Below are 21,831 nucleotides of genomic sequence, written 5' to 3' on the forward strand. Positions count from 1 at the left end.
CTGTTACATCCAATGTTATTTTTTAGGTCTTTCCATGATGTTTTTAAGCAGTGGATTAAATAGAATGGGACTCAACTAGTAACTGTGGCTCTACTTCTTCCCTTAGAAAAATAAAAGCTAAGGATGCCTGAGTGGCTCAGTTGGCTGGGTGTCTGCCTTCGGCTTGGGTCATGATCCCAAATCCTGTGTCGGGCTCCTTGCTCAGCAGGGAGACTGCTTCTCCCTCTGCCTGCAGTTCCCCTGCTTGTGCTCACCTGCTCTCTCTCCCTGACAAATAAATAAAATCTTAAAAAAAAAAAAAAAGCTCAAGACAAATACACCATTTTGTTTCAGTCAAGTGACTAACCAAGCTGGTGAAAGTGCAACAGCTGTATCACAACTGGAGACTCTTTAAAATAAAGGCAGATATAATTTTTGATGTATTTTTTAGATTAAATTATTCATCTTTAAACAAATCAAAACTTAAATCATCAATATCTAATCATAGTTTATTCCCATACAAACTGTGGAGGACACAATTTACCAGAAAAAACAAAAACAAAAACCTTTTCCCTATTGATCAGAAAGCTTCTGGTGGCAATATGGAGAAATACAACTGAAAACATCTTAGGCAAGGGGTGAGGAAGGCTCCTGAGGGAATATGGAACCCTGCAAAAGGAGAAAAGCTAACGCTTGATGTAATTAGGACTGCCAGAGTACTTGTTTTTGTTTCCAGCATGGACCCTGGATCTGAAAGATAGGTTCAAATACCAGCTGTTAAACCTTAATTTCCTTATAATTGAGAATATATTTACTAATTTAGTGTTGTTTTAAACAAGGTGATACATTTAAGAAAAAGACTATAGGATAGTGCCTAACTCAAAGTACTTAATTCCGTGACACTGGACATATTTTTTCATTAACTACTGACATTCAGGTAACACTTCTAACCCAAACAATTCAGGAAACTATATCACTAAATGATGAGTAGACATCTTAATGTTTAAGAATGAACTAAATGAAACAAACGGACAAAAGAACTCAAAAGTCAGTAAATTGTATCCTAAGAACCACCCATTTGCCTTGACAAAGGAGATTGCTGAGCTCAAATCCATCCTGTATCAGTGCAGTTCAACAGTGATTTAAGTATTTAGTTGATGCCACAAAGGCAGTTATGAGACAAAAATTCCTCCCTGAGAAGGTGGTCTAAAAGGGAGATACTGAAATGCAGTGTGATGTTCCATGCATAGAATGTGTAAAGCACTCCAGGGACACTGGTGAGGAAGCAGTTAAAGTTTTTTTGGTGTAGGAACACCTGTAGGGACGCCTGGGGCTCAGTAGTTAAGCTGTCTGCCTTTGGCTGAAGTCGGGATCCGAGGGTCCTTTCCCTCTGCCTGCAGCTCCCCCTGCTTGTGCTCATGCGCGCTCTCTCTCACAAATGAAGAAAATCTTAAAAAAAAAAAAATTTTGCTTAGTGTAAGAGGAGGGCAAGAAGTGTTATGGAGAGTTAACAAGGGGAAGTGACATTTAAACCAAGCTTACAAGGAATGAGAGTCTGCCAGATACAATAGAGAGAAGGGAATTCAGGTGAAGCAAACAGAAGCGACAATTAAGAAGAGACAATTACGAAGACAGCAAATCCAAACCATTGCAGAGAATGCTCCAAAGAATGGGATCCTCTGAGAAAAATGCAAAGTTACATAGAAGGGATATTATTTGCTCCAAAGAATTGATTTTCTGGAATCTGTGAGACTAACCTGCCATATTTGGTGGGCAAAATAATCTCAAATACAAGAATGATAAGGAAAATTAGCTTTATTTATGTAAATTAAAAAAACTGATTGTAGTGTTAGATTTTGTCAAGTGTTTTCATTTTGAACAATTTACAAGAGTATTTATATACAAACATAATAAAATAGAGTACATCACATTGTTCCTGCTTGACTCAAAGTGTTTTCTCAATTCTGAACATGCCCCATCACTCCAGTTTTTAATTTTTTAACAGGGAAATGCTATGTTGTGACATAGTGCTTGATTAATACATATAACACTGAAGTGGAAGGAGAGTCAGTGATTACCAGCAGTTAAAAAATATTTTTTCAACCAATACGACTCTATCATTAGATTTTTTCTATATTAAAATATGTTTCATGATAAAAAAAACATACTGCCTTCGTTGATGATCTAAATTTGTTTTATATAAACCCATAGTTGACCTAAATATAGATATGAATCTGTATTAAACTCATTAATATGAATGTCTGTCATAAATGAAAATAAACAAACTTGACAGGAGCAGGGGTAACAGAAAATCCATGTGAGAAACTGAAGTGGAGATGCCCTATTCTATTTAAAAAAAGTAAAATTTCCATTTTGTGAACCCAATACAAACCAAACCAAAAGGTGGTGAAAAGCCATGATATTTATAGACACCAGATCTTAAGTCACACTGTAGGGCTGTAATTAACTTGTACTACTATATATTGGATAATTCTGAACCAAGTTTCCTAAATATGTTTCCAATCATTTATGTTGTTTGAGAAGTCCAAGAAAGTCTAATATAATTACTGAATAAGGCAGAATTTTAAATTAGCAATTGGGATACAATATAAATGCAGATAATTTAAAGTCAAATCTATATCTACCAAAGTATTAAGTATACCGTGTGTGTATGGACTGTCAGAAGAAATCCATTTCATTTCTAAAGCAATGGATTGTTCAGTGAGTTTACTTCTTTAGCACTTTCTTGAAATTCCTGGCAAGAGCTCTGTGGTTTTATTAAATTGAAAAAAAAATAAAAACCCACAAAAAATGTTAAGTTTGATATTACTTCGAAAAGTCACAGCTATTTAAGACAATCAACCAGACCTCCAAGTGCACTTGTGTCTAAAATGTCACTTTTGTCCCCAAAGAGAAGGAAATAATCAAGTATTTTATTAAGGTGCTTACTATTAAAACAAAAAAATCAGAGGAAATTGGTCTTTAATTGGATGCTTGCATTCTTTCCAGGGTTCTTGGTATGTTTAGATGTTGGTATCTTGACTTTGACATTTTCCTGATTGCCCTTGATAGCAGCCTCAAGGCGGGCTTTCAGGGCTGGAGAAGAAGCCATTACATTTTTAAAAACTGATGAATACTGAGGCCCAATCTGCATGAGATTTTGCAAAGCAAAGTCATGTAAATTTTTCATTACGGAAGTTGCTGATCCCAGAGCATTATCATCCAAAAGGAAGGAAATGAGGATGGGCAGAAGACAGGCCACCAGCTGAGAACCTGTTAAGTAAATAAATGATGTAAGTCCAGGGTTGAAGGTTGTCTTTAATATATAAAGTTGTAAACTCACTTACCTGTACAAATTTTTCCCCACTAAAAAGGATCCTTCTAATCTCTCCTCTCAAATTAACACTAAATAATATCAATATTTGGAATTAACAACACTTGCCTTTCAGTGAATGTGGAAATATAATGTTAAGTGACCAACTGAATGTTTTACATTTAAAATAACATTAAATTTCTGATTTGGGACAGATTCTTACTTAGTATGAATTTAGTGCTGACACTTACGGTGCTGTTCTTCTGCAATGGCTACCAGTGCTTCCAAGACCTTTATGCCTTCTTGAAAGATCTGAAGCTCAGTAGTGTCTTCAGGCTTTCTCTTGTCTATTTCCTGTAGTTTTTCCACAATAGAGGATACTAAAGAGTAAATGTACGGGTAGGAGACAGCTGGATTTGGATACTGAAAAATGGAAAGTAGGAGCTGATAGGTCTTGATTTGTACCTAATTAGGTAAGAAACAAAAATAGTATAAACTGTAAATATAAATTTATATTAACATGCAGACTGTAACATAAATTTGAAAAGGAAATAAAAATTGTGAATTAAAACCTTTTTTTTAAAGAAAAGTCTCTAAAAAAGGCATTTAAATTTATTTCTAATTTATCTTTAATTGTGGAAATCCAAGTGCTAACGGGTGTTAAAAGAGGGACAACAGGGGTGCCTGGGTGGCTCAGTCGTTAAGCGTCCGCCTTCGGCTCAGGTCATGATCCCGGGGACCTGGGATCGAGCCCCACATCGGGCTCCCTGCTCCGCGGGAAGCCTGCTTCTCCCTCTCCCACTCCCCCTGCTTGTGTTCCCTCTCTCACTGTGTCTCTCTGTCAGATAAATAAAATCTTAAAAAAAAAAAAAAAAAAGAGGGACAACAGAGCAAAATGGAGTCACCTGGGCAAAGCCCATGTTACCAAACCAAGACTCAATACCTAACTTAATTACAGTTTCAACCTCTCCCAGGACTGGAATCTTAAACCAGTCAATCTGGAATTACCTGGTCAGCAAGAGTGAGGTAATCTGCCTGACAGACCCCAGCTATCCCCCTAAGGAAGGTAGCTTTGCCCAAAACAATCCACTCTTTGCTAGTAACTTCCTTGTCCTTCCTCTGTCTATAAATCTTTGATTTTGTACAGCTCTTCAGAGCTCTTTTCTATTTGGTATATGGGATGCTGCCCAATTCATGAATCGCTGAATAAAGCCAATAAGATCTTTTTTAAATTTTTATTGTTATGTTAATCACCATACATTACATCATTATTTTTTTTTTCAAGATTTTATTTATTTATTTGAGAGAGAAAGAATGAGAGATAGAGAGCACGAGAGGGAAGAGGGTCAGAGGGAGAGGCAGACTCCCTGCTGAGCAGGCAGCCCGACGCGGGACTCGATCCGGGACTCCAGGATCATGACCTGAGCCGAAGGCAGTCGCTTAACCAACTGAGCCACCCAGGCGCCCAACATCATTAGTTTTTGATGTAGTGTTCCATGATTCATTGTTTGTGTATAACACCCAGCGCTCCATGCAGTACGTGCCCTCTTTAATAGCCATCACCAGGCTAACCCATCCCCCCACCCCCTCCCCTCTAGAACCCTCAGTTTGTTTTTCAAGCCAATAAGATCTTTAAAATTTACTCAGTTGAATTTTGTTCCTTGACAGATTTGGTGGCAGTGATGGGATCTGAAGGAAACTTCTGAAGGCTTTGGGAGTTAAAGGAGAAACATAGATGTGGACTGGTGGTTCTGTCGGCAGTTCTCCATTTGTTTGAAATCCTAGTCTACAGTCCCTATTTGTTGGGGTCTGTTGGTTCAGTTCTTTCCCCAGCCCCCACATCCACATTGGGATTTGCTGGTGTTTTATACAAGGCCTTCTACTGGCCAGTCTGCAGTAACATCTCTTTGGTCACTCCTTGTATGTTGATGTGCACATGAAGTAAAGGCTAGTGCAGGCAGAAATCTAGGAAGCCAGAAAGCTGCAAAATTGGTGGGCACTGGTAGAGTACGTAAAAGCTGTTAGAGTGCTTGCTACCTGACTCTAGGACTCCTATCTAGGATAAATGGGTCACAGAGTGGGTTAGACTGACACAGATTACCTACCAACCTCAAGAAAAAGTCCATGCAACGAAGTACATGGTAAAACACCATGCAATCCCCAACCCAGCAGCACATCCCTCTTAGGGATTAGTTTGGCTCTGAGAGACCCAAATATTTAAAGAAATAGGATCCTTAAATTCCAAAAAGTTGAGCACCCCACCTTCTGGCACACCTGTTTATTTTATGTCTACAAACTATAGTCTCTGTAGCTATAAAGACCTACAAGAATGGCAAAATCTTACTAAAGGCAACCTAGAATTACAATGGCCATTAGGGATAAAGTGCCAATTAAGCAAGGTCACTTTTTTAAGAAGTGCATTTAAAAGCAAAGGTTCTCAAATCAAACAAAGAGAATGGGATACCTATTTTAATTGTTATGCAGAAGCTTCCAAAAGGCTTTAAGATTCCACAATAGCTTCACTGAAAGTTTCATTGCAAAAGGGAATAAAAAATCAGACACAAATGGTATCTAAAACAATACCTCCTGCATTGCAGCCCTCTGGGGGCCCATCATCAAAACACTGGCCCAGAAATTGGTGTCTCATTTCTCATTAACTGGGATACTGGAAAAAAGACTGTTCTCAAAGGTTTTGTGCAAATCCTTCAACACCAATTGAAATGCCTCCATATCTACCTTGGAAGAAGGTCTCATAAAGGTCTCTCCCAGAGCTGACAAGATTCTGAGGGAATTTCTGGTACACTGCTATTATTCTTTAAATAGACAAAGGAAACTAAAATTAAAATTAATGGAAAAATCACCAAATTCTGGTAGATACTGGAGCTACACTCTGTACATAAATCCCATTCAGGACTGCACATGGGATCCTGGGGAAACTGGCAGAAGCCAGCAAAGAATGATAATCCTTACAAGAGTCCACTCTCCCAGATCTCTGTCTGTAGTAACAAGTAGAATGAGGAAAATAAAACATCTTTTGCATCCTCTTTGAGGATGCCTCTTGAGTTCAAGGGAACTCAAGTAACTCTATTACCAAGGTAAGTCTATGGGCAAAAGTTGGCCAAATTAGAAGCTGATTTTCAGAGCCTGATGGGAATGTTTTTGAGGATTCCTTCATTAAGCTAAAATGAAACTTTGTACCTACTAAAATGTTCCAAGACACACAACTCTAAATCGAAAACATAGTAATCTTTTTGATTTCCATCTTAGTTGACAATCTCCCAGATACAAAGAAGCAAATTGAAGATAATGTAGTTATACAGGTGGGTCGACCTATGAAGTCTTTCCAGTTGCAAACCAATTCTTCGAGGAATTAAAAGCAACAGTCCGGGGTGCCTGGGTGGCTCAGTCGTTAAGTATCTGCCTTTGGCTCAGGTCATGATCCCAGGGTCCCGGGATCGAGTCCCGGATCGGGCTCCCTGCTCATCGGGAAGCTGCTTCTCCCTCTCCCACTCCCCCTGCTTGTGTTCCCTCTAGCAACTATCCTTATTTTACAGATCTTTTCAAAAACAGAAATGAGGCTCCAGAAACAATTCAAAATCCACCTATCCTTTTTACCAATCCTAAAACCTTCCCTTTTTATCTCAAAAGGCTTGTAAGTATTGTTAAAAATCCAGGCCAAAGGGAACAAAAGTCCTTTCTGGAGGAACTTGCATTCTTTCCTGTGCCTTTGAGATGTAAATGTTTTACCAAGTATTCTCTAGGAACTGTTATCTAGATTATTCCTAATTCCTAAGACTGGAGAAAAAAAAAAGAAGAGGCTTTTTTTTTTTTTTTTAAAGGGAGGGATAGGGGCCCCTGGGTGGCTCAGCAGGTTAAGCCTCTGCCTTCCGCTCAGGCCACGATACTAGGGTCCTGGGATCAAGTCCTGCATAGGGCTCCCTGCTCACTGGGGAGCCTGCTTCTCCCTCTGCCTCTGCCTTTCCCACTGCTTGTGCTCTCTCTCTGACAAATAAATCAAAATTAAAATAAATAAATAAATAAAGAGAGGGGTGCTTCGGTGGTTCAGCCAGTTAAGCATCTGACTCGATCTCAGCTCAGGTTTTATCTAAGGGTTGTGAGTTCAAGCCCCACAGTGGGTTCCATGCTGGGAGTGGAAACTACTTTAAGAAAAAAAAGAACTACTATACAATGGAATATTACTCAGCCATAAAAAAGAATGAAATCTTACCATTTGACATGACATGGGTACAGCTAGAGAGTATTATGCTGAGTGAAATAAGTTAAAGACAGTACCATCCATATGATTTTATTCATATGTGGAATTTAAGAAACAAAACAAGCAAAGGGGAAAAAGAGAAACAGGGAGGCAAACCAAGAAACAGACTTAACTATAAAGAACAAACCGATAGTTAACAGAGGGGAGGTGGATGGGAGGATGGGTGAAATAGATGAAGGGGATTAAAGAATACACTTGCTGGGCACCTGGGTGGCTCAGTCAGTTAAGCATCTGCCTTCGGCTCAGGTCATGATCCCAGGGTCCTGGGATTGAGCCCTGCATCAGGCTCCCTGCTCGGTGGGGAGTCTGCTTCTCCCTCTCCCTCTGTCTGCCCCCTGCTCCTGCTCTCACTCTCTCTCTCAAATAAATAAGATCTTTTTTTTTTTAAGATTTTATTTACTTATTAGAGAGAGAGAGTGAGAGATGGAGTGCATGAGAGGAGGTAAGATCAGGAGAGGCAGACTTCCCACTGAGGAGGGAGCCTGATGTGGGACTTGATCCTGAGACTCTAGGATCATGACCTGAGTCGAAGGCAGTTGCTTAACCAATTGAGCCACCCAGGTGCACCTAAATAAACAAACTCTTAAAAAAAAAAAAAAGAATACACTTGTCATGAGCACTGAGTAATGTATAGAATTGTTGAGTCACTATATTGTACACCTGAAGCTAATAGAACACTGTATGTTAATGGGAATTTAAATAAAAACTTTAGAAACACAATCTGGATCCAACTGCTTTTTTTTTTTAAGATTTTATTTATTTATTTGACAGAGATAGCACAAGTAGGCAGAGAGGCAGGCAGAGGGAGAGGGAGAAGCAGGCTCTCTGCTGAGCAGGGAGCCTGATGCGGGACTCAATCCTAGGACCCTGGGATCATGACCTGAGCTGAAGGCAACCGCTTAACCAACTGAGCCATCCAGGCACCCTGGATCCAAATGCTCTTTAATCAGCTAATGAGGTTTCATCATCATACCTATCTCATGGCTCAAACTTTAAAATGAAAGCTCTTTGCTTGAGAACATCAAAGGAGTGACCAGGCAGGGCCATCACAAATGTCATGAATGTTCTCCAAGACCACTGATTCTAAAAACTTTGATGCCAAGACCCCTGACTTGAGGGCATAAGTAACTTATGGAAGATACCTGAGCACTTAATCCTTGTTTGACCAGTTCCTGGATGTGTCAGAGGACACATACAACAAACCACCATCCTCAATAAAACTGATCCCCTAACAAGGATGAGACTCATGTTCCTTTTCCTTTCTTTCTTCTTTTTTTTAAAAGATTTTATTTATGTATTTCAGACAGAGAGAGCAAGAGAGAGCACAAGTGGGGGGGAGGGGCAGAGGGAGAAGCAGACCTGAGCCAAAGGCAGACGCCCAACTGACTGAGCCACTCAGGTGTCCCTCCTCTTCCTTTCTGAGTCTCCCAGATGCTCTGTGTATCTGCTCTACATCTTCAATAATTCTGCTCACTTTTCCTTTTGGCTTGCGTTTGATTTTCATCCTGCGAAAAGCCAAGGACCTTTTGGTGGGTCCTCAGACCTGGTCTGCCTGCATCTGTGTGTTTACTTAAAAATAGTTTCCAAAAATCTTTTTGGTAACTTGAAACCTTAAAATTATACTGAGATAAGTTGAAAGATGGATATTCACTGAATATCTGGATCATTGCCAAATAAAATAAAAAATAAAAACTGAAACAGTAATTACTGAACATAGGTTTATCTATTTTTGGTTTACTACCAAGAAACGTAAGATAGCTGGGTCTGTTAGTAAACATGTTTGGTTCCCTACCACAAAATATACTGAGGAAGAATATATTTTTAGAAATTGCAAAATGTATTCATAAATTTGTCAATCTCAAGAATGTTGGTTTAACAGTTCACAGTTTTCTATTAGAAATTAAGGTTTCTGGGGCGCCTGGGTGGTGCAGTCGGTTGAAGGTCTGATTCTTGGTTTCGGCTCAGTTCATGATCTCAGGGTCATGGGATTGAGTCCTGGGTGAGGCTCCATGCTTGGTGCACAGTCTGCATGAGACTCTCCGTCTGCCCCCCTCCCCCCACCGCACACTCTCTCTAAAATAAATAAATAAGGGATGCCTGGGTGGCTCAGTTGGTTAAGTGTCTTCCTTTGGCTCAGGTTGTGATCCCAGGGTCCTGGGACTGAGCCCTGTGTGGGGCTCCCTGCTAAGCGGAGTCTGCTTGTCCCTTGCCTTCTGCCCCCAGCCCCCGTTCATGCTCTGCCTCTCAAATAAATAAAATCTTAAAAGTAAATAAATAAATCTTAAAAAAAGAAATTAAGGTTTCTAAGGGTTAAAAATTTTCATGTATGTAATTAAACTACTAGAAGTACTTGTCAGCAAGCCCTCTAGCTCAACTATAGGCCCTAACAGTTAAGACCAGAAACAGACAAGACTGCTTAACTCATGCCCTATCTGAAAACCACTGTTGTTCTTTCTTATCATACTTTCTTGAGGCATTGATGGAAGACATTTTGCAATGACCTGAACATTCCAACTACCAGGCCAGAAAAGCCCTGATAGCAACGGAATGTCTAGAAGACCACATCCCATACCCTTCCCTGCCCATGATCATTTGCTGAACACATACTGACCCCTTCCCATGATCAGTGCTGCCTGCTCTTGCATGAATCCCCCAAACCTTTCCCTATCAAACTCTAGGTATGCATTTGCTGGCAGAGAGATCAGCTGTTAAGGCTTGAGCCACCTCCCCTGGCTGCTGGCCCCCCAAATAAAGCTCTCCAGTTCTCTTTTCCAAACCCTTCTCCTGCAATTAGTTTATCTGAGTTTGTTTGGTAACAGTGTTGGCAAACCCACCCAGGAGCTATGCATTTGATTTGTCCAGCCCCCTTGGGATTCCTAGGGATGGAGCAGTTGACCTCAGCAGCGTGCCAGGGCTTAACCACTTGTTTCCTGAGTTAGCGGCTGTGATCCATCCATCGATAACAGAATCATCTCTGTATCCTAGCAAAGTAGAATGTGTGTTTTCAGTAAGAGAAAGAATGAGGGATGCAGATGCAATTTTGTTGCGGGAAAAGAAATTAATTTTGTCCTAAAGTGAGACTGGTTATTTCAGGATGGAAAAGGGGAAAAACAGAGGACAAGATCTGAAAGTACAAAGAAAGTTGTAGAAGGTTTGTGGAAAGGGATTTTGGGAAAGGAATTTTATTCATGGTCAAGCTAAGATTAGCATAAATTCATTTAAATAAAAAAGAAAATGAGCTTTAATATCATAAATACACTGGTACAAAATTAGAATTTGGTTTTCTCTGTTAAATGGACAAAGTTTTCTTGGATTATTGGTCTGCTCCTGATAAAAGATTATAAAAGGTTTTTCTTTGCCTTATTAAAATAATCTACCTAGAAAATAAAGATTCTGCATTTTATCAAAATAATTTCCCATGTTTCATGCTGTCTTTATCAAGTCTTTGATTACTAAGCTAAGGAAAACTAAATGTTCTCTATTAAAAGAACTAAGTTTTGTTGGTTTTTTAAACTATGTATCTATCTTTAACTGTCCATCTGGGTAAATGGATAACTAAGTATTTTTCACAGTGACCTATATATAGTCCTACTACTATTTGATGAAATGTTTTTTTTTTTTTTTTTAAATTTTATTTATTTATTTGCGAGAGAGAATGAGAGAGAGAGAGAGAGAGCACGCACATGAGGGGGGAGGGGCAGAGGGAGAAGCAGACTCCCTGTTGAGCAGGGAGCCCGATGTGGGACTCGATCCCGGGACTCCAGGATCATGACCTGAGCCGAAGGCAGTCGCTTAACCAACTGAGCCACCCAGGCGCCCCTGATGAAATGTTTTAAAACCTTTTGATATTATTGACAGATTTCCCCCAAATCTAATTGTTAATGAAGTCTTTCAGACCAACTCATTCTGCAGTGCATAAAGGAATAGGATGTAAATTTAGCAAATGAAGGGGTCATAAAGGAATGAGATTAACTTGTATGTACTGTTTTTGGGATGGGTCCCATTATTTCATACCATATTCTTGAAGACATGTGAAGTCTTCCTTTTTTAGGAAATCCACTACAAATAAGCTACAAAGTGTCTTATTAAGGAGCGCCTGGGTGGTTCAGTCAGTTGAGTGTCCCAAGTCTTGATTTTGGTTCAGATCACGATCTCAGGGTCACAAGACTGAGCTCCACGCTCAATGTGGAGTCTGCTTCTCCCTCTCCCTCCCCCGCTTGCATGCAGGCTCTCTCTAAAATAAGTGAGTGAATAAAATCTTTAAAAAAACAAAAACAAAGTATCTTACTAAATGTCCCTTGTAAGTTCTAGAGATAGATCAATTTTAAAAATGTCCCTATTTCAAATCAAGGTTTTTGTTTCTTAAACATTTCCTTTATCTTCCTCCGACTATGCTCTACCCTGGGGCCAAAGAGTAAGACCATTATTGTTTGGCTTTGTCACCCTAAGAATAGAAACTGCTCCAAACCTAAAAATAAAAAATTTAGTCTGGTACTTCTTGTTGGAGCCAATAAAATCACAAAGAAAAATTCAAGAAAAGCCTAAACATATTCCTATTACAAACATCTCTCTACTAAAGACACTTACCACAGGATCTTTTATCTCAAGAGTAGCCTTAAATTTCTCAATACAGCGCTTCTGAAGGCATGGGATGGTAGTAACTTCTGGACTGGTAGACAAAATAAATACTGTGATAGCAGTAAGTAGACTGATTTCATCAAGTTCTTGATGTGTTCCATCTACTAAAGAGAAATGATCTATGAGAAACATCCCAAGATTGCTGTATTTGTTTTAGGTACCTGTGTGAAGATGCCTCTAGTTTGACAGCAACAATTTTTGTGTACACAACAGTTTCAGACAATAAACACTAATGGACTGATTTTAAGAATCCTGGCAAATGTTGTAGGTTTTAGAATGTACACTGTAGGTAATTCTACAACCAAAAATTACCAAAGTAGTTATATTCTTTACAGGTAGACATCAGTAAATATATATGTATATTTACTAGGAATATACATTTACTAGGTGTGTGACCTTGGACACTGAACCTCATTTTTAGTTTTCTCATTTATAAAATGGAAATATTAACAGTACTTGCATTTATAAAGTTATGAGGATTAAATGAGTTATTCACGTAAGGCATTTGAATAGCATGTTGCACATATGGTCAACATGTGTTAGCTATTATAGTATCATTTTTGTTGTGGAACTCAGAAATGCATGTACAACTGATTTTTCTTTTTTAAGATTAAGGTATTCATATTTTGATAATACAAGTGTCAAGTGAAAATACCTTAGTGCTTTGCTATATACCACTTTTTTTTTTTAAAGGTTTTATTTATTTATTTGAGAGAGAATGAGAGATAGAGAGCACGAGAGGGAAGAGGGCCAGAGGGAGAAGCAGACTCCCCGCTGAGCAGGGAGCCTGATGTGGGACTCGATCCCAGGACTCCAGGATCACGACCTGAGCTGAAGGCAGTCGCCCAACCAAATGAGCCACCCAGGCGCCCTATATACCCCTTTTTAACAGTAGAAAAAAATCTGAAAATACCACACGGGCCACAATTATCTGAAGGAATTTTCTATTAGATATAATTCTCCTTCATTTCCTCCCATATTTACCTTCATAATCTCATTTAATAATTTTAATGAACCTGCTGTGAAAACTCAATTTTATTTGAAAAGGAAAAGGGGTGGCAAATTTGACTCATGAAACTGTGTAAGAATGGATTACTACTTATGAAGAAATGATATACAGGGATCGAGATAATAGCTTTGCTAACATTCATTCAACAAATATTTAAGAAAGAGCATTCTTTCTGGCACTGAGAATATAAGTTACAGAAGATATACTGTACACCAGGAAGTAAAGAATTTAATTTCAGTTAGTCACAAGGTCTATGAATATAAAAAATACATTAAAAGATAAAAGTTGGGGCTCCTGGCTGGCTCAGCTGGTAGAGCATGTGACACTTGATATCAGGGTCGTGAATTCGAGCCCCATGTTGGGTGCAAAGATTCTTAAATAATAAACTTTTTTTAAAAAAAGATTTTATTTATTTATTTGAGAGAGAATGAGAGATAGCATTGGAGGGAAGAGGGTCAGAGGGAGAAGCAGACTCCCTGCTGAGCAGGGAGCCCGATGTGGGACTTGATCCCAGGACTCTAGGATCATGACCTGAGCCGAAGGCAGTTGCTTAACCAACTGAGCCACCCAGGCGCCCCCCCCTTTTTTTTTTTTAAAATAAGTAGGCTCCATACCCAGCATTGGAGCCCAGTGTGGGAAATGAACTCACAACCTTGAGATCAAGACCTGAGCTAAAGAGATCAAGAGTCAGACACCTAACTGACTAAGCCACCCAGGTACCTCAAATAAGTAAATGAAGTTTAAAAAAAAAAAAGAAAATAAAAGAAAGCAACTCAGGAGTTGCTACACTGGGTGGTCAGAGAAAGCCTTAAGGAGATTAATATCTTAACTGAGGCTTGACAGATAATAATGAAACAATAACAGTAATGAAAGCAAAATATTATAATGAATGGGATTTTATAAAAATAATTTGGATAATTTTAAAGTAAAAGGTACTTGGGTCAACATTTAAAATGATGACAGCATTATTATAAGTACTTTATTTATATATGAAATATTTAATCCACATAACAGCACCATGAGATGGGTGCTTATTTCTTCCATTTTATGGATGAGGAACAGAAATTTAGTCATTTGCCCAAGTCACACAATTAGTAAGGCAGATAGTTTTATTCGAGAGCATACTGTTAATCATGATGCTATACTGCTTCCCAAACAGTTGTTATTTTCAGTCATTCATGACAACTTGAAACTGCAACATAGTCAGCTAGTCTGTTTAGTAAAAATGTCTTTTTATTTTCAGTAGGATAAAGCTCTCCTGGGTTCCTCTTCCCCATTTCTTCTAAAATTCCCTATTCCCCATACCCCTCCCTAAACTCCCCTTTTTCCTATCCTCTTTTACCCTAGCATAAATGCAACATTCCCTTAGCATTAGGCCCACGGAGAGGCCTCTGTGGTGAGGAAGCAAAGCCTCCTGCTAATAGCCAGCAAGAGACTGAAGACTCTTTCCAAGAGCCATGAGTGAGTCATCTTGGAAATGGATCTTCTAGCTGCAGCCCTGGCCAACATCTTAACAGTAACCTCATGAGTGAGAACCACCCATGTATGCTGCTCCAAATTTCTGACCCATAAACTATCAGATAATAGTTTGTTGTTTTAAATCGCTAAGTTTTCAAGCAATTTTTACACAGAAAATGGTTTCCCTGTGATCATCAGCTCCTGCTTTAATTTCTCTCAGTAGCTAGTCTAAATCCCCACTGTCCTAACCTCATTCTCTGATAAACAACAAAAAACATATTTGTGGTGTGTGATGGAAGAGGCAAGCTCTTTGTAACTCTCATCATAAAAACTTACACTTATTACTTCCCATCTCTACCTCCTTTTCTTCCCTCCCACTGGCAAAGGTTAATCCTTCTAAATGTACTATGAATTTTATTTCTTCCTGCTTAGAAGGGGACATTGCTTCCCTCCCTAATATTTCCAACTCCAATTTCATCTCCACCTTTTTTTCCCCATAAGCACAAATTCATGCTGGAGTCTTATCTTAAAAAAATTCCTGGCCCCTATGCTTTCCTTCAGCTTTCTTTTCTTCTTATCGACAGGAGTCTATCCTTACTTTCCTTACCTTCCATTTACACTGCTGACCAAGCTCTCACCATTAAAAAAACTCTTTTCCTTGGCTTCTGTGACTGCATTCTCTCCTGCATCTCTTCCATCTTGCTCCATAAACTCAATTTGGGTGATTTTATCCATCCCATACATTACACTGATAACTCTCCAATACACATAGTCTAAAATCATCTCTAGCTCGGATTACTTGAACTCCAGACCTCTACATATTATGCTCTACTTGATTATCTGAAAGGCATTTCAAACTCAGCTCATTACATTCCCCTGAAAAGGTTCACTTTGGAATTTGTTAATGGCACTATGAGTGCTCAATGTACTCCTTCAATTCCTAAACCAAACTATCAGTAAATTCTGTTAATACACATGCTTAAGATTTTATTTTTAACACTTTACTCTTTATCCTTACATTACTATCTTACCTTCAAGAATTTTTTTTCTATAGCTGTCACAGTGATTCTTCAGAAATGCAAATCCTATCACTTCCCTTCTTAAAACCCTTTAGTGATTCCAAATGCCTATTAAAAGCAGTCCAAATTACAAACCATGCAAACCCTCCATAATCTGGCCCCATGTACCATCCAACTTCATCTCTTTAATAATCACTATTCATCACCCTCCTCCGCCTTTTCCTTTAACCCAACATCCTTTCATTATTCTACTTGCTGTCCCCAGATGTACCATATTATTTAGGTCTACAGGTGTGTAATCGAAATGTGCCTAGAACCCATTTCTATGATGTCCATGTGGAAAATGCTTTCTGATTCTATACGAAACCAACTCTTCTGAGAAGCCTCTTGTGGTAGATATGGAGCTGTACCACTGAGATCCCCTTCATGGGGGAAAGTGCTACCCAGTTGCGGGAGTATGGTCAGCTTAGCTCCCTTAGGGTTGGCCTCAGCTAGAGTTGCCCTGACTGAGATCACATCCTTCCTGTGGTAGCCCACATCTGAGGATAAAGTACAGGCCTATGTGAAGCACTCATATGGGCAATCTGCAGAGCTCCCAAATGTTGGGGGCTTGCATTGGAGTCCGACTTCCTCTTCTGCCAATACTACTTTCCCCTACTCCCTTCACAGATGTTGTTCCTTAATAAACTTCTTGCTCCCCAAACACCATTTCAGCAAGAGCTTCCAGAGAACCCTACCTGTTACACTCTGCCTGATTCACTCAAACAGAGTGGATTACTCTCATTTTTTAATCAGTCTTTTGCTATATTTAGAAATGTGGTGATAATTAAGACATCACTGTTGCCTTCAAGGAGTACTTTATGATATTAATCATGTAACAATTTATAGATACCAGACTCCACCAGACTCAACTTTTGGCACAAAGTAGGTGGTCAATAAATGCTGAATTCAATTGAAACCTTTGCACCATATGAATGAGAATATGGTGAACTGTGACATTTATAAACAGAAGAAGGCTTGGATGATCTATAATACGTCTAAGGACTTTTTACAGTCACTATGACACTTTATTGAAAATGAAAACTATACAACAGTAATAAGAGAAAAACAAATTTTAATGGATACTGAACATAATACTGGCTATCAATATATGCTTTCCATATATTATGTTACTGCTCTAACAATTTCCTGCAACATGATACCCTTATTTTGTTAATGAGAAAACTAAGGCTCAGAGAAGTTGAGTAACTTAGCTAGTGAATTAGCTAGTAAGTGGTGGAATGAGGATATAAATCCAACAATTTTATTTTAGATTTTTAATGCATAACTTATGCACTTTTTTATATGTGCATTAAAAGGTTCTGTCAGCTAGTTATGGATCATACTATATTCATAAACTAAAATTATAATTGAAGGTTTTTCACTGTCAACTTAATATACAGGCTGCCAGTCATTTAACTGTATTAAAGAATAAAGATACTAAAATGAGAACATAAATGTTTCTATCTACTTTATATATATTCTCTGAACACATATGCAATGAATATGGGCCCCACTAGGTGAGAATGCCAAATACAATCAATTAAATAGCTTATTCTTAAAAAAATGTTCCTCTTGCTTTTTATAACAAACTAAACAATTGCTTCCAAACAGCCTTAATTACCTGGATCCCAACAGTCAAGTATTGTTGTTAAAGCACTACGGAGGAGGTCAGTCCAAGCAGTGTGACTCTTTTCTGCTCTGGCCATGGGAGAAGACAATATTCCTTTCAGAGCCTGTAGGGAAGCTGCAACAGTTGGAGATAACTGGCCCCCAGGTAACTTCACAGCAGTTTCTCTGAGCACCCCAATTGTAAGGTACAATATAGTAGGGAGAATTGAGATGCTTCCTGTAAGACACATTTTTAAAAACACTTTATGTTTTAGTATATACATATAGTTCCTAAAAAGAAATCATCAATGAGTAAGATAATGTCAAAAATTTCTAGCTTTTAAGACATTTTTCATAAAGGATTATAACTATTAAGATAATTTAGGTAGCATTAAGATTTTTAAGACTGCATTAAATTTTGGTTATAACTGAAAATGTTATTTAAATTGTGTCACAGTATTTTTGGTATCTTTTGCTGTCTTATTTATTTGGTAGTTGACAAATGGTGAATTTATTTTTATTTATTTTTTAGTGTGATAAAATATAGACAACACGAAATTTACAATTTTAACCACTTGAAAGTGTACAATTCAGTGGCATTAAGTACATTCACAATGTTGGACAACCATTACTACTATCTACTTGAATTTATTTTATATCAAACTTTTTTCTAAGGAATTTGTAGCAGTCCACTCAGTATAAATTATTAAAAATTTCATAGCCACTAAGGAGTTGAAAAGTCAGTTATGTTTAAAATGAGAGACTAAAACTAAAATGGTAAATTTAATGCTCCCAGAGGTTACTGAACAAAACTATCATGGTGTATTTTTGTCCCAAATCTTCTACTAATCACTTTTTCTGCCATTCTTGCTGCAAGGCAGTATGTGAGAATAAGGAATATAGGTTTTAATTCAAACCAAAGCTGAAAATCATGTTAAAAGATAGCACATATGTTGGTCAAGACATGCTTAAGCAAAAATATGCTTATCAAGTAAGAAATCTATTAAGTATGGAGCATCTATTATGTACTAAACTTCCTAAAGGATACAGTATTTCATTGGAAACAAGACATATTTGTTTGTATATGTTTATATTTTTGATATGTAATAACAAATTACAGATAATGCCCCTATATGATGCATAAAACCTAATTACATATAGAAGCAACATTATACACACTGATATATGCATGCACACATGAAAAAACAACTCTTTATGAGCTAGAGTTTTTAGGGAAGCATTTACAGATAACATAGGCCTGGATATGAATTTCATTTTTTTTTTTTAAGAATTTATTTATTTATTTGACAGAGAGAGACAGCGAGAGAGGGAACACAAGCAGGGGGAGTGGGAGAGGGAGAAGCAGGCTTTCCGCTGAGCAGAGAGCCCAATGTGGGGCTCGATCCCGGGACCCTGGGATCATGACTGAAGCCGAAGGCAGACGCTTAACGCCTTGAGCCACCCAGGCACCCCCTGGATATGAACTTCAAATGAAGGCAAAATTTTATTTTATTTTTTTAAGATTTTATTTATTTGACAGAGAGAGACACAGCGAGAGAGGGATCACAAGCAGGGGGAGTGGGAGAGGGAGAAGCAGGCCCCCCGCGGAGCAGGGAGCCTGCCGTGGGGCCTGATCCCAGGACCCCGGGATCATGACCTGAGCCGAAGGCAGATGCTCAATGACTGAGCCACCCAGGCACCCCAGAAAGGCAAAATTTTAAAAAGGAGAGAAGGGATGGGCCACGTCAGATCAAGTAATACCATGGACAATAGGGATAAGCATGAAGGTTCCTAGGTTAAAGATTCACACAGAAGGAATCAGGAGGAGGTAGTGACTCAGCAGAGCCCTCTGGAACCTTAAATGCTCCATTAGAAGTATGGACTTGATTCCAAACTGATGACAAACTCTGTCATCACCAAAAGAGGGACAGTCCATTAGGTATTTTATACCAAAAAATGCACAAGAGCTAAATCACTACTACTGACAGGTTAAAAATACTGTCAACCAAAAAAGAGCATTATCTGTTGATAGTACATGGTATCTCTCTATTTACCTTCACCCTTTCAGTAAAACAAATTACTAAAATGTGATGTTAATCTTAAAGGATTAAAAAGATTACCCACCAAACCTTTGAGACAGCATTAGTTTAATGAGAAAAGGATTGGCAACCATTATCTCCTTTATTTACTACAACCTTTTCTCTCCTTCCAGGTCAAGGAAAGCAGTCAAATACCACAGCATACCTTCAGGAGAGCATACAGCAGGAAGTTCAGAGAGGATGACTAACGCAGCTGACACCAATCTACTTCCATCTTCCGATAGCACCTGTGGCTTTGTAGCTTTTACTCCTGGGCTACCTGTCAATTTAGGATTTAGTTCTGGAAGTTGTCTAACTAGAATGCATACACACAATTCCAGTGTTGCAAAAACCAAAGATTTCCCAGGCACAAGTCCTCCTGTGTCCTTTCCCTCTCCAAACTCTGGCAGGGTTTCCTTTTCGGCAGCCCCATCATCAACTAAAAGACAGAAAGAACAGTGTTGAACAAACACTTCGTGTTTGCTTTGGTTTGGGTAGATGGCAATTTAAGTCCATTTCTGTTGTAGGTAAAACATTTTTTTTTTTAAAGATTTTATTTATTTAATTTACAGAGAGAGAGAGAGACAGTGAGAGAGGGAACACAAGCAGGGGGAGTGGGAGAGGGAGAAGCAGGCTTCCCACTGAGCAGGGAGCCCGATGCGGGACTCGATCCCAGGACCCTGGGACCATGACCTGAGCCGAAGGCAGATGCTTAACGACTGAGCCACCCAGGCGCCCCTGTTGTAGGTAAAACATTTAAATAAATGGCTGAAGTCTTGGGTGTTAAAGAATGAAAGATAAAGTCATGGAGGTAACAGGAATTGTCTTTATTATGACCACCTATTGCAGTAGATCAAAAGAAATCCTTGGTAACCCTCTCAGCTTTAAAATATTGTCGGTTAACACCTTGCTGTTAAGAATCTGAACCTGAGGGGAGCCTGGATGGCTCGGTTGGGCGTCTGCCTTTGGCTCAGGTCATGATCCCAGGGTCCTGGGATTGAGCCCCACATCGGGCTCCTTGCTCTCCTGCTTCTCCTTCTCCCTCTACTCTTCCCTCTGTGCTCACTCTCTCTCTCAAATAAATAAAATCTTAAAAAAAGAAAAAAAAAAGAATGTGAACCTGATAGGTCCAGCTCCAGTGCCTACCTTGTACTCTTAAGTATCGATAATGGCGGGCAGAAAGATATGAACCAAGGTCCCTAATGTTTTTTAAGAAACTGCCATGCCTGTTCAGGACTGCCTGCCTCTGGGACTTCTTTTACATGACAGAACAAGTCCTTGTGTTTTAAATCCACTGTCAGATTGAGTTTTCTGGTATATGTAGTCAAATGTAATATTAAATGATAAACTCATTAATACCAAATTAGACTTATAAACAAGCAATTTAATCACTTTGCAAAACATAAGTCATTAAAAAATAGTCAGTAGTTATGGGGTACTTGGCTGCCTCCATAGGTGGAGCATAAAACTCTTGATTTCTGGGTTGTGAGTTCGAGCCCCAACGTTGGGTGTAGGGATTACTTAAATAAAGAAAACTTAAAAAAAACCTGTCAGCAGTTCTTCCATGTACATTGGTAAACACTTATACTTAAGTACTTAACCAGTATAAAGGATTTTTTCTCCCCTTCCAGATTTTGTTAAAATTCTCATTTTCCCAAGGAATACCTTAGCTACTAACAAAATCCAAGCTAACATGTAGAGGTGGATAAAAGGACTTAAAACCATACCTAGAGAGGTTTCATTTTTACTACACACAAAACATTATCAGAACAACAAAGACATGTACGAATACTTTAAAAAAGTAATGTTGATTAATGTGATTATAGTAATATGATTAATTTTGCATTATGGGTTAACATTCACCTTCTGCACTTCGTCTTTTCTCCTTGACATGTTCCTGAGCTGCACAGATAATCTGTCTTACCACTTCAAGTGAAGCCAATTGAATAGAAGGTGATTCTCGGGTCAAAATTACTCGATGTAGTACATTCAACAACTCGATGCCCAAGTCCTATCATAGAAAACATTTAGGGTAAACTATTGGAAATCACATACTTCTTTTTTAAAAATACCAATATTAAATGCCATGAAAAAGTTCAAAAAGAGAATATTAACAAATTGCTCACAAAAAATAAAGGTGTATGTACAATAAAGTTAGGTAACACTTGTTCCACTTTAAACTGACTCCAGATTGGTTTTTGTCCCACCTTGCAGGAGATGGCACCATGACAAAAGATCGTTTTCACAAAGGCCTTAAAATGGGAAAATGGAAAGGGAAACTTCCAAAGCAAGGTGAGAAACCTAGCTAAAAGAATAAAAGCACTGCCATCCAGACTTCCAGATCTGCACTGAAGTTTTCTAGTAATAACAAAGATTGATGGAGAAGGAAGACATTAAAAAGTGGTAAGTTA

General features: G+C 38.6%; 1 protein-coding gene across 10 annotated transcripts in view; it reads right to left on the reverse strand.

Moving 5' to 3' along the window:
• Window positions 1-1,778: 1,778 nt before the first annotated feature.
• The window catches only part of HEATR5A (HEAT repeat containing 5A), a 111,414-nt gene continuing 91,361 nt past the window's right edge, over window positions 1,779-21,831 (reverse strand). For 7 of the 10 annotated variants that reach the window (XM_073895033.1, XM_025870201.2, XM_073895035.1 and 4 more), the window contains 6 exons: window positions 21,284-21,431; window positions 19,587-19,859; window positions 17,356-17,580; window positions 12,156-12,310; window positions 3,544-3,757; window positions 1,779-3,252 (listed from right to left, as the gene is read on the reverse strand). In XM_073895033.1, the coding sequence (XP_073751134.1) occupies window positions 2,945-3,252; window positions 3,544-3,757; window positions 12,156-12,310; window positions 17,356-17,580; window positions 19,587-19,859; window positions 21,284-21,431 (1,323 nt within the window). In that variant the 3' untranslated portion in view covers window positions 1,779-2,944. The remainder of the gene's footprint in view (window positions 3,253-3,543; window positions 3,758-12,155; window positions 12,311-17,355; window positions 17,581-19,586; window positions 19,860-21,283; window positions 21,432-21,831) is intronic. The other 3 variants (XM_025870204.2, XM_073895034.1, XR_012378954.1) reach the window with 2 other exon arrangements.

This window comes from Callorhinus ursinus, unplaced genomic scaffold (genome assembly GCF_003265705.2).
Source record: "Callorhinus ursinus isolate GAN/ISIS: 27379988/994484 unplaced genomic scaffold, GSC_fseal_2.0 scaffold8, whole genome shotgun sequence".
Lineage (NCBI taxonomy): Eukaryota > Metazoa > Chordata > Mammalia > Carnivora > Otariidae > Callorhinus > Callorhinus ursinus.